Here is an 18,060-nt window from a genome sequence, read left to right on the forward strand (position 1 = left end):
GTGAGTTTTAGAAAAAGAGCTTCTAGGAAGTATCCTGAGCAATTTCAGTTGATATGTATGACAGGTGTGTGTGCACAATGAAGTCTTCCTTGGAAAAAAAATCAGTGAGGACAGTTCACCATGTAAAAGCAGTCCTTTTAAAATGGGTCTCAGTGAGGAAATTAAGATGCTTACTATTTGTTTTGTAGCTATTACATTAGTCTTGTGTATGGGAAATTTGCACCCTTTCTTCGCTAAAGAGTAAATTAAATTTACCAAATTTTTCAAAATATTTTAATGTGGTCACAAACAGTAAAATTAACATTACGTTTATATGAGTAATAAGAAAAAGAGAATAGTCTTTCTTGGAAGAAAAATCAGTTTTAACAGAAAACATCAGTTTTAACAGAAAATAGTAAAGATTTTTTGTGTGAAATGTATTAAAGTTTAGTTTAGGAATCCATAATTTTCTAGAAACTACATAAATCTGATTTGAAGGTTTATGTTTGCATATCAGAAAAGGAAGCTACTTCAAATCCTGTAATTTGATGCTTAAGAAAATCTTTCAAAAACAAATTAACACACATCACATTCACTTTTTATTGAAATAAGATATTTTATTTCCAGCACTGATCAATCATTCTTTTTACTATTTCCTCTGCACCTACATTAAACCACTTTTGACGCTATTGATTTGTAAAACCAATATGATGTGAACACTATGTGACAGAAGTTGTTTGTTATTAAGAGATAGAATCCCATCTCAGAGGAGCTTGTCATCTTGGAGAGACACAATCACACAAAGTAATTTTACTTGTATCATAGCTCTTTCACTGTTGACTACATTTTTGACAGCTGGTTTCATGTTAAATATTAACAACACTTTGTTTATGCATGAACATCTTCAGTGGGTTACAGACCTAAAGTTCCCTCTTATGAAAGCAAAGTCTTTTTCTTTGTATCACTGTCAATATCTAATTAAGAAGCAATGCAGTAATGCTAAAGGAAAGCATTGCAAATAAGTATCCCAGTAAGGGAGACATTGTTCTAATCCAAAAAAATGAGAAATAGTTTTAGGTTGGTAGGTCATAGTCTGAGGTCTATTATACCTATATTTATGACAGTAGAGATTCTGGGCCCACTCTGATGCTTGTTTATAGTGCGATGACCATGGTATACATATCTAGATAAATCTGGGAGCCCATATTTTTGTAATTTCTGATTTAAGGAGTGCAAGATCAGATCGTTAATGCCACTGGATACTGTTGTTGAGAAACAATACATTCCTATAGCTGCTTTGGTGTATCCTTGTTCAGCCTTCCTGGCTTCCAGAAGGTGGGCATTAAAGGGATACAGCTGACCCCGCTGGGTGCTCAAGTAAGAACCAACAGGGTGGCCCACAAAGTCCATCTTTCCCACACAGATACTGTAGATATAAATCCCATTCCCCCCCACCCCAAGATTTCCCCAACCCTGATGACTCATTAGCATAAATCCCCTTCTGAACTTCTAATTGCCATAGGGACCATCACTACTACCAGCCTTCTCTCTCCCTTCCTCCTCTAAACTGAAGGAATTAAGCCAAGCAAAACATAATCAATAAGCAGGAGCATTTCAAACAATTATATCTATCCGTCTTTAATATAATTAAAATGTGTAGCTCGTGTCCCTTTTAAACTCTCACATTTAAGGGGATAGTGAATAAAAAGGCACAATGCCGGATTGATTTTAATGGGGGTGAAAGAAGAAGTCAGATCTACCAAAACAAAGCCAATACTCATGAGCCTCTCCCACCTACCTGACTCCATCAATTTTTAGAATATTATTCCTTATCAGTCCTCATGAACTCTCACCTCTAAAAAGACAGCGAGAAAAGAAATGACAAAATCTAAGCTTTCAAACAATGTAATGTATATGGATGCCCATCCTCGATTCATGGACTCATCCTCCCAAAATAAGGAGAATTCCTGTCCTCTCCCCTAAAATCCAGCATAGAGGGATCCAATCCTAGAAAGTTAAAAACCAAACCAAACCCTCCCCCACAAAAAAACCCCACAATGAGGAACCTGATTATGACATGGCACCAAGGCTGAATATCTCATGATAAATTCAATAGATGACTGTTCTTCTGGATCTGCTCAGGATTTCATGGCTTCCATGAGACTAGGGGGGAGGGATAGCTCAGTGGTTTGAGCATTGCCCTGTTAAACCCAGGGTTGTGAGTTCAATCCTTCAGGGGGCCATTTAGGGATCTGGGACAAAAATTGGGGACTGGTCCTGCTTTGAGCAGGGGGTTGGACTAGGTGGTCTCCTGAGGTCCCTTCCAACCCTGATATTCTATCCCAGGTGGTTTCTGAGTTAATGCACACACAGCTGATTGCACTCTGGCTGTGGTATATGGAAAAAGATTGGAGATGGGGGGAATGGGTTGCTCCTTTGTCATGGACCAACCCTTGCCACCTTTGATTTGAGGGCAGATCACAGCTTTTCCTCAGGGGAGAAAGGCCTTTTTTGGTGGTCCACTTTTAGAGGCTGATGGAACCTTAAGACTTCCAGATGGCTCTGAGTGAGAATAAAGTTCAGCCAACAGACCACTCTATCAGGGGTTTATATGATTACATAACAATTTAGTTTCCTCCACTATTTATACAATGGTCCCATTTCTCTACCAGAGGCAATGGACACTAAAGGATTATCAGGTTATTTCCCGCTATGGTTGGTTAAGTCTTTGGTTTTTCTTTTGTTGGGGAGCCTATAAACAGGTGTTTGTGTATTTGGAAATGTGAATTAAGATTCTTTATTGCCGAATTTCACGTTTTTAACATGTTGAAACATTTAGAAAGATGCCTTCAGCTACAATAGGCAATAGATAAATAATAAACATTTTGTTATAGGATTTGCTACATTCTATAGAGGTAGTTGTGGTAAGATCCATGAAATTTGTATGGGAGGTCAGGGAAAAACACAACACTGATTTGTGGGACACTATAATTGAACTATTATACAGCACACACAAAAAACCAAGGTTTCTGCTCATTAATTTTCTGCTTATTCTGCATTTTTCTTGATTTTGTTTTACTAGTGTATCATAATATTACGATGGGTTTATTTTGTCATTTAAGCCAGGTAAAAGATTTTCGTATAATTAGCTTAAAGTAATTTGGTAGCATTGGCTTTAAACAACCCAACAAGGATGTTGGCTCCATTAATGGTACCCAAAGGGTGCATGCTGCTGATTTTTTCCCCCACTGTGTTTAGGTCAGTGGTCAATACAGGGAATGCAAAAGTGTCAGTTGCTTGAACATTTTAAAAGCAATTATAGCATCCAAGAGCCAGACTCATCCTAGAGAAACATGCGAACAACTATATTGTTTCCTTTCACTAAAGTGAACTTTGCTGAAATGACTTGCCTTGTTTTCTTCTAAATCCAGAAATGAAGTTGCTCAGAAAAGGGACGGACTATAAATTTGAATAAATTAACCGTACAAATTACTATAGAATTGATACTGTGGTTTAAACAAGCTGCTTTCGTTCTGATTTCATGTATGTAAATATTATGTCAAGTCACATTTGTCACAATTAGGGTTATTTTGTTTTAAGGAATGGTTTTTAATCTAAGATCTTGCTGCTTATAAACGTTACATGATATATGAAGACTTTCTTCTCTGTATTACTAATTTACAAATTTAAGCCACAGAAATGTAACTTATATTTGTCTATCAAAGAACTCTAGTGATAAGTTGCACTGCATGGTTTATTTGCATATTTGATTGCTAGATCTATTTATTTAGTGAATTGTTTATATTTATTACATAGTATTTAATATAATGTATTTTAACAACTTAGTATCAAGATTTATAAAAGCTCACATTGAACACTTAAACCATTTTAATATCTGAAACCAAACAGATATAAAATCTTGGCTTCCTGTGCTTTATAGAAATAGTTCTATATCTCAATTAGAGGAATAACCTAATAACTTCCATAGAAAGGGGAAGAATTTCCATATTTAAGCTGAGTTCTGCCTAAAATTGGAACATTTTTCTAACTGTGTAAACATTGTGCTAAAAAAATCTTGTCTGGTATATCTGTAATTTTGCCCACTGTCTAGACACTACATACCAAGTTTGAAGCTGAAAGATGATTTTAGAGCTGGGGCCAAAATCAGGCTTTTATTGAAAAGTGAGGTAAAACCTTAACTTCAGAGAAGCTGCCATCCAATTTTAAAAGCTTAGTCATCTAATCAGAGGACAAAGTCATATGGGCAAAATTTTCAAACATGCCTCAGTGATTTAAGAGTCTAAATTACATTGGAACAGCAATGTGACTTAGGCCCCTAAATCACTTAAACACTTTTGAAAATGTTATCCTATATGAGGACCAGACTGTGTGCATTATATTATGAATTAGAATATTTTGTTCAGTTTTCTCAACAAATAATTCGAGGCAATCCAAAGGGTGAAACTTTCTTTGCTCAAAGCATGTGATGAATGAACGGTGTTGATGGGATTTGAAGAGTTTACTCTTCAGCCAATGTGATTGTCATTGCAAAATGGGGCCTTGATAGAAAAGAAGGGGGAAGGGATGTTGGAAAACTAAGAGGGAAAACGGGACTTCAGATCTCAAGCAAATATATGGTAGCGTGTGTCTGGATTTCCTGAAAACATTTAAAAATTATGCGTAACTGAGAAGACACAGCAGAGACCAAGTGAAACAGTGCACCATCTCAAAGCAACAGTGAAAGTTTTTCTCAAAAAAAGTAGCAAAATCGATTTTTTAAAATTTCTCTGACTTTCACATTTGAGAAAATAGGTGTCTGTACACCTTTCCCCCCATCGTTCCCTATTCCTTTGCCCAAAGAGAAAAATTTGAGGCCTGAGCCTTGTGAGCTTCATATTCCCTGGGCCCTCAAAAACACATTAAATACTTTTCATAAGAGGAGCTTTATACCTTACCTTTTTGAAATGGGGAGGATTCCCTAATAGTGAATGGTCATGTAGTAACAATCTGTTCATAAACATGTCCTTATAGTACATCTCCCTACTCTCCCTCCTGTGGAGGAAGACAATGGCAGATTGAAGGAGGTGAAAAACAGCACGTGCAAGTGCATGAAAATGCTTTCATCTTTTACAAATTCATTAAAAAACGTGATTTTTTTCACCCATTTCTACCCCATCTCCCAATATTATGTGGTTACTCTTCTGGTAACGTAAGTATTGTTTTAAACAATAAGCATACTATCTCATCTAAGCAATAAAAAAAATAGGTGTTTGACAATGTCTCATTGTGGACAGCTTCAGGCATCAGATTTAACCATACTTAAGTGTGTGTTACGGTGAGGACTGTGTTGTATGTGAGCTTAATGGGGTTCTTTTTCTTAATTTAACCCAATCTTTGACGGAATAAGTAACTAATTTTCTGTTTGCCTTTGTACTTATATTACCCACTCCCCATCACCATACAGTCAAAGTGCTTCACAAACCTAAGTGAATTTGTCCTTGAAATACCCTGTGAGGTAGGGAATCTGTCTTTTTTTTTTTTTTTATGCCCAACCGTCATGTAGACTTTGGACTAAGTAACTCCCTGCATAAGTCATATTCAAATACGGTCCAGGAACCTTAGCTAGTTTGAATTTGTAGAATTTCTTGCAGATCATTCTGTTGGACCTACCAAACCTACAGATGTCCTTAGTTCCATGGAGAAGTTTTATGGATCCAAAGGATGAGATTCTCACTCTAACTCTGACCCCTTTGTACCCTAATTCCAGCTGGGGGATGCTTCCTGAATGCAGAGGAATCAGGCTGCCTTGTGAGGACCCCTCAAAGTCCTGGTGTAAGGCACGGTGGGGTGGAGCTACAGCCAGGGCCGGCTCTAGGTTTTTTGCCACCCCAAGCAAAAAACAAAAACCTCCGAGACCGCAATTGCAGAAGCAAAAAAAACCAACACCCGGAACGCCGCCCCTGGCATTGTGCCGCCCCAGGCACATGCTTGATTTGCTGGTGCCTAGAGCCGGTCCTGGCTACAGCACACCATGCTGCAGCAATTCTGTGTAGGGATGTGGCCAGTATGGTGGTCTGTGAAGGATACCTGAACTTAGACAGGCCCCCAGAGCTATCTAAATTAGGCTAGCAGGTTCTCTGGTCCCCAAAGCAGGCCAGGATTGGTAGGATAAAAGGCGTGTAAAGCCACCTGAGCTTTTGGGTAATGATTTCTGTGCTGAGATGTCCTGACTAACCCAGCAGCACCAAAAAGGTTTGAGACTAACTGTGCTGCAGATATCCTAAGATATGCAGGAAACTTTGGCAAATCTCCCAGAAGTTGTATTCACGCAGAAGCTTAATACCTCCACACTGCTCCTTGCACTCTTCCCTCTTCCCATAGCCTCTCTGGGTGCGGCATCCACACCGCCCTCTTCCTTCCACGGTGAGCTATCACAGTGCAGGGGAAGAACCATGCAAGGTAGTGCTGACTAAGCATCAGCTTCTATAAGGAAATCTGGGAGGAGAGGGGGAGGATACCACAGAAACTATCCATCCTTCTGACCTTATTCCTTCATAAAGGGAGAGCACTAATCTCACAGCATGTAAGGGTAATAACATCTGCAGGTCTCTGGGAAAGGATACAGTGTGTTAGAGCTATTTCTGCTTAGTTCCTTGTAAACTAAGTGGTCCCTGGATTTGAGTCCTCACTGCTTATGCTAGTGCAGGGAGCAGTGGGGAGGAGAGGGGGAAATGGAATTGGAGATATGGGCCTCAACTTAAGAAGATGCATATGGATTTAACTTGTTTGCATATTGCTCCTTCTGTTTGTTTATTCAAATCCTCCCCAAACCAAAATATTGGTAAAAGCTAGATCTACCTACTGTAAAACTGCATAGCTGGACAGACATGTGTTGCTTATTATGTTGCTAATCCATCTGTTAGAGAGCAGGCTCAATTTGTAAAATTAAGTTTATAAATCTGGGAAAGAAAAGTACTTGTCTGTTCCCCACAGTAAGCATTTACTCTCTTTTTAGAGTTCCCATTGACAGTTACATGGGGTCATTTTAAGAAAAGGATACATCCTGGAGAAGTAATTCAGTCTCTCTCTCAAATAGGCTCTAAATAGGCCCTTATATCTTTACATTCCTTTTGAACAGATAAGCAACGGCTGTTCAGTTTCATCTGAGTTCTTCCTGTGTGTCTCGATCATCTGTACCTGGTGAAGACATTTTGATTTTTATTAATATGATAATACATATATTATTGGGGGGGGTTCCAAAAGACAAGCTTATACGCTTGTAGCCTTTTGTCACCACAATGAAATTTCAAACGTGGATCTATTAGCATGCATTACAGACATATAAATGCTTGAATAATTTTTAAAAATTAGTTCACTGCAGTATTTTTTTTAATCTGGACTGATCAAAACATCTCCCAACAATTCTTCTAACAATATGTGATTGGAATAATAACTTCACATGTTGTAGAATTCCATGCTGCAGCTGAGAGGCATGTAAATACAAGCTGCTTATTTGCAAGAAGCTTCCAGATTTGCAATATGATTGCTATGGAAACCACATAATGAAAACCTTATAACCATCTGTGTGGGTTGATGGATTTTGCTGCATAGCTGAGCTGTTTTTGTTTACCGTTATTAAAGTGTTGAATAGAATATATTAACCCACAAACTGTGATTATCCAGGGTATTAATTAATATTGTATAATGACAGTGTCTATATCAAATAACACAACAGAATCAAATACTAGTTAATAATACTGCTATTAATATAAGAACTAATGTAAGTAAGTGGTTGACTACTGTCAGTTTTGGGGGGGGGAATTGCTGACTTTATACATATTTATCTTGGAGATTACCAATTCTGTGGCAGAAATGTATTATGCAAGCTACACTTTAGTACATTTTTATATTCATATCATCTGACTCGCTCTTTTGGAAGAACAAAAAGGAAGAAAAATCAATTAGACTCATGTCTAAAAGTCAGATACTGTTGTATTTGTTGTATTTGCTTTAAATCATATATGCAGGTAGAGCCATCTGTGTTTGGGGAATAGCTCTGGCAATCTTCTGATAGTAATTTACATATCTAACTCACAGTGCAAAATTTTAGAATTTAGCTGTGAAATCTATAGGAATTATTGGGGAAAAAACATTTTTAATATTTGCAGTTCCTCCCTGATCTGTTACCAGAAAAAAAATCTTTTAACTTTCTAGTAGAGGAGATATGCTGTAAGTGTGTCTATATTCTAGTCTCTAGGGATCCTCAACCTATGGCTGTAGGCCCAGATGCATTTCTTTGGGACACATACACAGCTCTTCTAGAGCTCCTGGGTTTGATCAGAGCTCCTATTGATCTGGAGAGAGAAACTAGAGAGAGACATCTCTTCCCAGAAGGGTAGAAAGGGAGGGGAGAGAGGAAAGATTGAACTATGATTATGTTGTGGCTCAGTTTGACACACAATCTTGATAATACAATGTAACTTTTGTACTGTTTCTCTTCAATAATTGATATTGTATAGTATCTATGCCATGCATTGCTGCAAACATTGCACCATAGTATCTGACCTGTGTGTCTATGCATTTGAGACTCCTGTTGGTTACAAGAAGTCTCTCCCTGTTTGACACTGCTTCCAAGTCCAAAGTGCAAGAAGTTGTATTTAGGAGCTAACTGTCCTCTTTAAGCCCCATGATCCAAGTCTGTTAGATCTACCGCAATATTTAATTGACATGGAGAACCACTGGGGTTCTGAAGGAACTTGGGTTCAGGCTTTTTTTTTTTTTTTTTTTCTCTCTTCTTACACTTCAAATACAAGTCTAGGAAATTACCATCATTTTTAAATGATGTGATTTCACTTTTTTTAAAGGGAGAATTGTACTTATTTATGAACTTTGTTTGTGAACCCACAATATACTGTTTATTTTTATAGGTACTCAGTCTTACTGTGGAAAAATTTCTCAAACCTGCACTGCTTTACCTTTTCTTTTTTAAATCAGAGAGAGGGAAGAGAAAAATATTTAGTAAAATGGAGTTCTTATTGTCACAGAACTGATAGAGTAGCAGCATGGTATGAACATTCTTAATAAAAATAATTCTGCAATATTCAATATCAAAACTTATTTCTACCAGTATATAATATGCTTCCCTTACCTGGAATTGAGTGTTTATAGGAAGAGATTATGCATTATGGGTAGAAAAGATGACAGACAAAGGGATAATATTGCTTGTAAGTGGCATTAAAGTGGTTGTAACCCATGGGATGAGTGCCTCCTGGTGCCCTTGAGAGTATATAAAGATACTTTTATTACATTTTTAGCATGCCCCACATGATGTAATGATGTACTCAGTGTTGAACAAGTTTAAGTATAGCAGATAGTGTCTCTCTCTCTTTTTATGTGCTGTAGCATCAGATTTACCGCTTTACATTGTTTTCTTGTTTTGGGTCCAAGTCACTGGAGTCTTTCTCAACCAAACTTCTAGCTAGTCAGTAGTTATGAGACAAGAAAAACTACTGATTAACTAGCAGAGCAATGATACAAAGCTCCTAGAACAGTAAATCACATAACCATGTCTCCCATTATATTGTGTTTGGCAACCTATAACCCCAGTCATGCAAGTAGCTATGCATGTGCTTAACTTTAAGCGTGTGAGTGGTCCCACAGAAATCAACAGGTCTACTCTTGTGCTTAAAGTTAAATGTGTCTATTAAGTATTTGCAGAATTTAAGCCTGAATGTGTAATGTGATGTGTATGAATGAACCTATACGTTTACAAAGTTATTCATCCAAACCAGACATGATCACATGTTCATACTGAAACTCACCCTCCTCTCCATCATAGAATGTTATTAAATTCTTACATAATCTGCTTGTGAAGAACATTTTAAAAGCTATGACTTTTATACCCATTGTTTATTAACATAATATCAGATTAGTAGCTGTAATGGGTCCCTGGTACTTAAAAGCAAACATACATATTATATTAGTACACAATGTGTTAAATAGCAGCAAAGGAATTAGACATGCCTAAAGTGCAGTTCTATTCTGAAAAGTGGCTGTGTCAATATAATACCTAGCGAGGGGATCTTTGTTGTCAGCTGTGCTGCTATAGTGACTATGATAAGGTTTTGGTTTTTAATTCATTTTACTCCTACAAAAAGAACACAGCTATGATAGAGAGAGTTAAAGTCCATTCCTTTTTATGAATCATCAACAGAATTGTAAACTAAGGAGTTTATTGTCCCTATATGAAGCAGAGCTTGTATCTGGGACGGGGAGGGTTCCAACTCTGTGTTGGCAAAATAACAGGGTTGAGGGGCTAGCAAGGCTCCATCAAGCTCTCTTCTCCTCCCTCCCAAGCCATGGAGGAAAGCACAATTAGTTGGTACAGTCTGAGATTGAATTAACATGGACTGTTCCCCCACCCATGCCCAGGTTATATATAACCTTCCCCCCCTCCCTTTTAGTGGTTCCCATAGTCTGCCACAGTAGGTGGAGCCACTGAAAACAGGGCAGCTATGCTCCCATTGAGCAGGCAGGAGCCAATGTGGTTGCATGGCACAGCAGAGGCAAAGAAGCCCCATGTCTCCTGTGGAACCCCCAACTTTTTGCAGAGGTATGGGGCAGTGACAATCACACCCCTCTGATGTAAGAATGAATAGGAAAGCCTGAATTTTCCCTAGCCTGGAATGATTGATGTAGCCGGGGAGGATGGGACCCCAGTTCTGATTGTTCTAGAAGCCATTGAGAGACTACAAAGGGGGAACCCCAAAATGCCACTTTCAGAGTCAAAGATGAATTCAGCAGTTCCTAACTGAGTTTTTAAAAAGAGAGCTATCAGAGTGGTTAAAAACAAAAAACAACCAAGCCCTCAAACTTGTGTGGCAATATGAAAACAGAAGAGTTTGGCTCCCAGCATTTACATTTTAGAAATATGGATAGTGTGATTGATGAACTGACGTGGGCTGTAATTACTGTCAGTTAGTGGGTTCCTTCAGCATTTCATTTGTAATTGTCTATTTGCAGAGGAAGAAGAGAGTGCTCCTCCAAAGACTGAAGAGCCAAAGAAACTGAGCCAAGGGAGCACTAGCAATGTTTCAGGTAATTAAAATGTTTTTCTTTCTTCTGCAAATATTTCTCTACTTTTCTTTTCCAATCTTTGCCTTTTGCTGTTGTAAATAATGTTTTCCCAGCTTCAAAAAGTAATCTGTTTCATCTGGGTATTTATGGCAGTAAAACTGCTTAGCACCATTTGGGATGCATGAAAACCACTTGAGAAGGATTTATAAAGTAAGCCAATTTATACAAGGTATTCCTTCCTGAATTACTTTGTAATGACTCAATTAGCTTTCATTTCTGCACAAAGGAGATTTAGTTGCATAAATTAGCTTATCATCATTGAGGAAGTGTCACTGCTAAAGGACAGTTTATAGATACAACATGCAGTTGCTGTCAAACCTATAAGAATATAATATAGACATCTGTGTATACTTTGTGCTTGAGCAGAACAGACTTCTGCCATTCAGAGACTAACAGGGGACAACAAGTTGCCCAGGGGACTGCCAATGTAGACATCTCTGAAAAGGTCAACTTGACACAGGCTCTGACAATCGACCCAGAGCTCTGTCTTCTTTGATAAAAATCAGATAAACTTAAGACCGCTAATTGATCTGCAGCCTGTTTAAATGTTGGCCATGCATATCTTCATTGCATATGATTATCACAGAAAGCAAACGAATTGGATAAGAAATGCCAGAGTCCAGTGACAGCAGCAAAAAAATTGGAAAAGGACACAAATGCCCGGGAAGGCTAAGAAGGATATTGTCTCTGCCTCCACTTGGCAAACTGCCCTTGTGCTAATTGTCACTGGGACTGGAAAAATAACTGCATATACTACGTAAAGTCACATGGAGGGACAACTTTTCTCGACTGCAAGACATTTCCAGCTAAGGTAAAAACAAGATATATCCCTGCCTCAAGGGCACGGTCCTTTTGATAAACCATCACTTTTTTGACCAGAAAGTAGGGAAGACTTGCTTCTTATCAGGACTTTACACCTCTTCACAGCTAAATGTCGGCCAACACCAGATTTGCCATGTCGTAACTGTGTCCTGCAGTGTAATGCAGTCTGGGGTCACCTTCCTCCATCAAATATACTGCACATCACTCTTCCAGTGCTGTCAGGGAAAGGGTGGATGAGGAGTGTGTGTTCAGGAAGTAGCTTTGCAGTACTCTTCCTATTGCAACATGTGGAAAGGAAACGGGCCTGATTTCCTGACCCATACAGGAAAGCAGGAACAGGTTGCAGTAAAATGTTTTGGTTTCCTTTTCTTGGAAAGGAAATGAGGACTGGGTCATCAGATGATGTTGGCATTGTGATCTACTAACAATCACTCATAAAACAACACGACTCAATGAAACCTTAGCGTTAACAGTCATTTAGACATGCCAATAATTATAATACTGGATAGGTCAATCCAATTATGAAGTGAGCAACAGACGTTTGTTGTTCTCATAAATATTTCAGCTCAAAGAAACTTTACTTTGATAACATCCTCTAGTATAACCAAAATATTAGCACCTTAGTTTATGAACACAGCAATCCCCATTTTTATGAGAATAGCTTTATAAGTTTAACTAGGGTTTGTACAATATCCTTGAAATAAAGCACCATAATAATTCTCCCCAGACATGAAATTCATTTCAAGTAATAGTTTTAACACTTGAGCATAGCACTGACCTCTGTTCTTCCCTAAACAATTAAATATATGACACAAGAAGTTTGCCATGTAGGGCAGTGAGTTGACAAGGGTATTTCTCTCTTTCAAGGCATCACATCACATGAACTTCTAACTTATTCAAAAATGTCTGATGTTTTTCCAACAAATAATACACACAGAATATGGTACCTAAATCTCAATCAGTCTCAAGCATTACAAGAAAAACGATACTTTCCTTACCATCAGTAACTCATCTTCTGCACTTAACTAATTTTTCCTCTAATTATCTGTTCGAGTGAGTAGGTATATATTAGGGAGAGATGCTAGACTTCCATTATGAACGCAGCTTTGGTACACATACATCTTAACTTTTCCAGAACTAAACCATCTAATCTATAATTGAACCTAAGGGATCTTCTGTCAGGCTAAAATTTTTCTAATAAATTTGAAGCAACTCAGATAAAGCATTTTGGAGATATGAGGGCAAAAAACTGAAAATCTCTTATCTTGAAAGCTTTCCTAGCTTTTTTTGTCTCATCTTAACGCCCAAGCAGTTTGTCTACAAACTCTAAATTTGTATAATCTGCTGGTTTTGATGAAGACTGGTGCCTTTAACTAGTCTTGCCTTATTGGTAGAGTTATTTAATTACCAAACCAGTTTTCACATCCATTATTGGTTTCATAAACTTAATAAACTGCGTGTTGCCTTGATGTAGATAGCTGTGATTGTGGAGTAGTAGGGACCAAGAGAAGTGGTAGAGCGAGAATTCAACCAGATGCTGGATTGAAGAGAGGGGGCTGAAAGGACAGAGCTGTGGTGGGAGAAATGCGGGGGAGGGGGAATATAGAAAGGAAACTGGACCCATCTTGTTGTTAACCCCTGCTCCCCAAATAAATCCGGTAAAATTATTTTACCATGCTTCTTTATCTTATCATTCTCTTTCCCTGACGTGGATAGCTCAGTGGTTTGAGCATTGGCCTGCTAAACCCAGAGTTGTGAGTTCAATCCTTGAGGGGGCCATTTAGGGATCTGGGGCAAAAATTGGGGATTGGTCCTGCTTTGAGCAAGGGGGTTGGACTAGATGGCCTCCTGAGGTCCCTTCCAACCCTGATATTCTATGATTCTATGATAGCACGAGTGAGAGAAAGGGCCCAGGAAGAAGGAAGCCATGTGCATTCTTGTACATTCTGCAGGAACATCAGAATAACTGAAAACCAAGAGATGGTTTGTGTCTTCAGACACCACACACCATCACAGCAGAGAGTCTGAAAAGTGAGAGGGAAACTAACTGGATAACCATATCTTACTCTTGTTAAGACTAATTGTACACTACTGTGCTATTTATTCTGAACGTCACCTGTCTTTACATCATTAGAGCTGACTACAGTACACATGCTATTTCTAAAGACCATAAACAGTGGTCCCAAAAAGGGCAGAATTTTTGCATCTCTTCACCAAAAGAAACCACATTCCCAGCATGGGTCAACTCCCCAAAAGTTGATGGTGCTGTCATGCTATGAGATGTAGCCTAAACATACGTACTAGTAGTTATATCTGGTGCTGTGAACCTCTTAAGAGCCAGAATAAAGTAACTTATACATCAGAGTTGCAGGCTGCCTGAGGATCACACCTATATATCACAGTCATTTATGTACAAAGCCAAGGTACTATAAATGAGAAAAAATGCTGGTGTTCCTTCTTCCCACAGGGAAACTAGCCAGAGAAAGTGGGATTAGTAAATTTAAGATACACAACTGCAGGCTCTGCTAACTTCTTAAAGATTTACTCAAAACCCCCTTTACAACAGGATGAAAAATGTCTATCTTATGTAGAGTGGGAGGTCAGTGGAGATAAGGGCAGTGTTAAATTTATTTTAATGACCTGATGTGTGCATTTGTATACTTTCTAATGTTAATGTTTTTAAAAGGTGTAATCTTATTCTGAATTTCCAGACTTTCTAACCTTTCTCTTTGAGACTATTATATCGTGCTCATAAAGTTTTTTTCCTTAACTATCTAGTTATTTACAACCCAAAATCCCATTTAACAAAGTTTAAAGTTACGTGTGTGTGTTTGCATAGTATGTGTGTAATATATTTGCCAAACTTTTGCCAAAGCCAACCCACCTTTTATTTCTTCCATCACAGACATAAGGCACAAATAGCTCTTTTCTAGTTTATTTGAAGTTAGATCAGAGGTTTGAACTCATCTATAATCAGTAAAATCTATGTTGAGCCAGAAGTGCTGATTTGTCGTTGCAGAATGCATTTACAACAATAATTTTTTCGTAGTTTTTTTCTGACACCTTTCATATTTTTGGTATTTTGAGCATTAACACAAAAATGAGTAATAAATTGCCAGTATCTTACAGCATGCGGATAATCCCCAGGTTAATCACAACAACTACCATATCTAAAAGATCCCAGAATCTATGTCCAACACAAACTACTCAAACTTGCAATGTATCCTGAAGGCTAGCAAACTTAGGTCCTGGACCAGCAAGGTCCATCCTTCAGATATGTCCTGACACTGAGGGTAGGTAACATTGCTGACCACAGATGATCACAGCTACTTAATGAGAACATTATGGGCAGGGGGAAGTCTCTAAAATGGCCAGGACCCACAGCCATGTTTGGCTTTGGATGTTAAAACTAAGCATTAATTTGAACTTGGAAGAAAAAAGGAAATCTATGTAGCAGGACAATATGTTAGACATCTTAGTATGATGCTCTCACCATATCTAATACCATGAGAAAGTGAGCAGCAATGAATCTCCTGTGTGGTCTTCAAGGAAAGCTCCAAGTAGACAGCATTACTGTAATCCAATCTAGACATGAGCAGGACATGGATAACAGTGGTCAAGTGCAGACCTGAGAGAATATATTGCAAATCTAGCCAGTGGCAAGTGGTGGTGGGGGAAAGGACCAGAACCACAACATTCTTGCTTACTGCTGCTACCTGGGGAAATAGAGACCCAAAAGAACCCCTGATTGTGGACATCCTTGACAAAGTATATTTCATTAGCAAGAGCAAATACATCTTCAAGCAATTTCCCCTACCCACTAGCACTACCGCCTTCATTTAGGCCTTATCTCTGTCTGAAATCAGGGAAGTAGGGAGCCTGCGCTATTTGGATCTTATGAAGAGTTGATTCTCATCAGCACATAAGACAAAAATGTCTGTGTTCTCCATCAGCCCCTCTCACACCCTGGAAAAATAGGTATGACTATGAAACTTTGAGGAACCCTTCACAAGGGAGTTTTCAAAACTGTTGGGCAGTTGCTTATCAGACAATTGTCCTGGAATGTGAGCTGCCTAACTTTGTATTTCCCCACCACAATCTGATCCACCCTTACCAAATGCAGCTCAGCCACTCCTTATGATCAATAGTAACAAAGGCAGCTGATAGATATAAAATGTACACCTGATCCTGCATCCCTTGTTCACATGAGTAAAGGCTACAGGATCAGGCCTTCTGCATAAGATAGACACTCTCTTTATTTTAGCAATATTTATAGACAGGATATATAGCATTTTAAAGGAATTAGATATTTCATTTTTAAGGCACAGTACAATGGTGACAACACTGGTTTCATAATTGAGATGTGAGAAAATGTGAGAGCATATCAGTAACCCAGGAATGTAATGTTACTGATATCAGGAACATATGCACCACCACCCCCATTAGTACATAGGCTCCTGATGGCAAGTCACTGATGTGTTTTCCTGTCTTTAAAGTGGGAAAAGAAAGTCAGCATCATTTCCTTACTATCTCTCTGCCACATTTTTGTTCACCAGGATCACCTGGCTTTCCTTTATCCACTTCTCCAAATAAAGGCTAAAGACGCAAGGTGGTCCTCTCTCATTTCTGAAATCAGGTCAGAGCTCAGAACTTAGCATAAGTCTGTAAACTAGGGGCTGAGCAATAAAAGGTTTTATATATATTTTAGAATGCAATGTGAGTTTGTTACAACATCCCTCTCTGTATCTTTCTGTGTGGTGTGGGCACTGTAAACAATACTAGCTCCATCTTTTAATGAAACCTGCTTTGCTTGAAACATATTGCTTCTAAGGATATGTCCATACTTAACATTATACAAATGTGACTATGCACATACTTAATCAGACACACTTGTGGTCATAGTGGAGCAAGGAGATTCCAGTTGTTAATTTTTCACGTCCAGATTTCCCATCTGGAATTTACACACTTCTATGCCTGGGAGAATAAAGTAACTTAACAAACGTACACTGCCTTTTTTTTTTATTTATAATTTTTCATCCCCCTGGCCTACCAATTACCCTGGGATAAACAGCTCTCTTCTTATGTAGATTTCACATATGAGAGCACAGAACCATGGTTGGTCTTTGGGTAACATCATTGAGTAGCGATTAGCTTGTTTTTAAAATGCATCTTTTCCAGTGTTGCCAAGTCATTAGTTCAGTTGCATTTACACTCCAAGGCTTAATGAAATACTCGCGATGCTCATCGAGGGAGAGATGTATCTCACTCACTGTGGGATCTCTTCTCCTGTCGATGTGCCCCATGTAACTCCCATTAATGTTAATAGGAATTCCACCAGGCTCCTCAATGGGAAGACGAAACCCCAGAGGGATAAGTGTCATGTGTGAGAACTCATAATTCACATTTGTGTAACTCTGAAGAACTAAGAGTTTTATTTGGTATATTAAAAAAAGACAGTTGGTCGAAGACTGCAACCAAGTTGCAACAAACCTCCTCAGCCAGAGCTTCAGTTTGCTTTAATAAAAATTGTACTGGGCATTATGTTCAATCAAGTACTGAAATAATTACAGTATTAAAATATGGTAGCAGAGATACAATGTTCATTTTACCATCTTACACTATTCCCTGAGTTTTAGATTCTGTGAATAATAAACTGACAGACAAGCTTGTTAGGGCCAAAACTTAGACCTTGCAAAAACTTTCAAACTGATTCAATCTCCTCCAGATGCCATACTGTCTAAACATCTACATTTAAAGAATAAACCACTTTATTACTAAGATTTTTTTAAATTGTATCTATATTTTGGTGCAATCATAGCAGAATTTGTGTGCTGCTAGCCTGAGTGCCCTCTAGTGCTATGTAATAGAAGTTAACCAATAAGCACTGTTTTATGTAAAGGATAAATAACAAATGGCAATCCATAGTAGTTTTAATTTATGTCAGAGTTGTCCAAATTCCTGCTTATGTCAGTAATGACATCTGAAAGTGCTAGCCCACAGACTGAAGTAAATAAATGGAAAGCAGCTCTTCTTGTTGCTGTAGGAAACACTGGAACTAAAATCAAAATGTTTGGAAAATAGAGAACACTAACATCATCAGAAAAATACTTTTAGAAAATAAAG

General features: G+C 38.3%; 1 protein-coding gene across 1 annotated transcript in view; it reads left to right on the plus strand.

Annotated features, from left to right (window-relative positions):
- The window catches only part of SKAP2 (src kinase associated phosphoprotein 2), a 147,333-nt gene that overhangs the window by 116,156 nt on the left and 13,117 nt on the right, over window positions 1-18,060 (plus strand). The window contains exon 10 of the mRNA XM_074945748.1: window positions 11,002-11,076. Within this exon, the coding sequence (XP_074801849.1) occupies window positions 11,002-11,076 (75 nt within the window). The remainder of the gene's footprint in view (window positions 1-11,001; window positions 11,077-18,060) is intronic.

Source organism: Natator depressus, chromosome 2, assembly GCF_965152275.1.
Source record: "Natator depressus isolate rNatDep1 chromosome 2, rNatDep2.hap1, whole genome shotgun sequence".
NCBI classification, from domain to species: Eukaryota; Metazoa; Chordata; order Testudines; family Cheloniidae; genus Natator; species Natator depressus.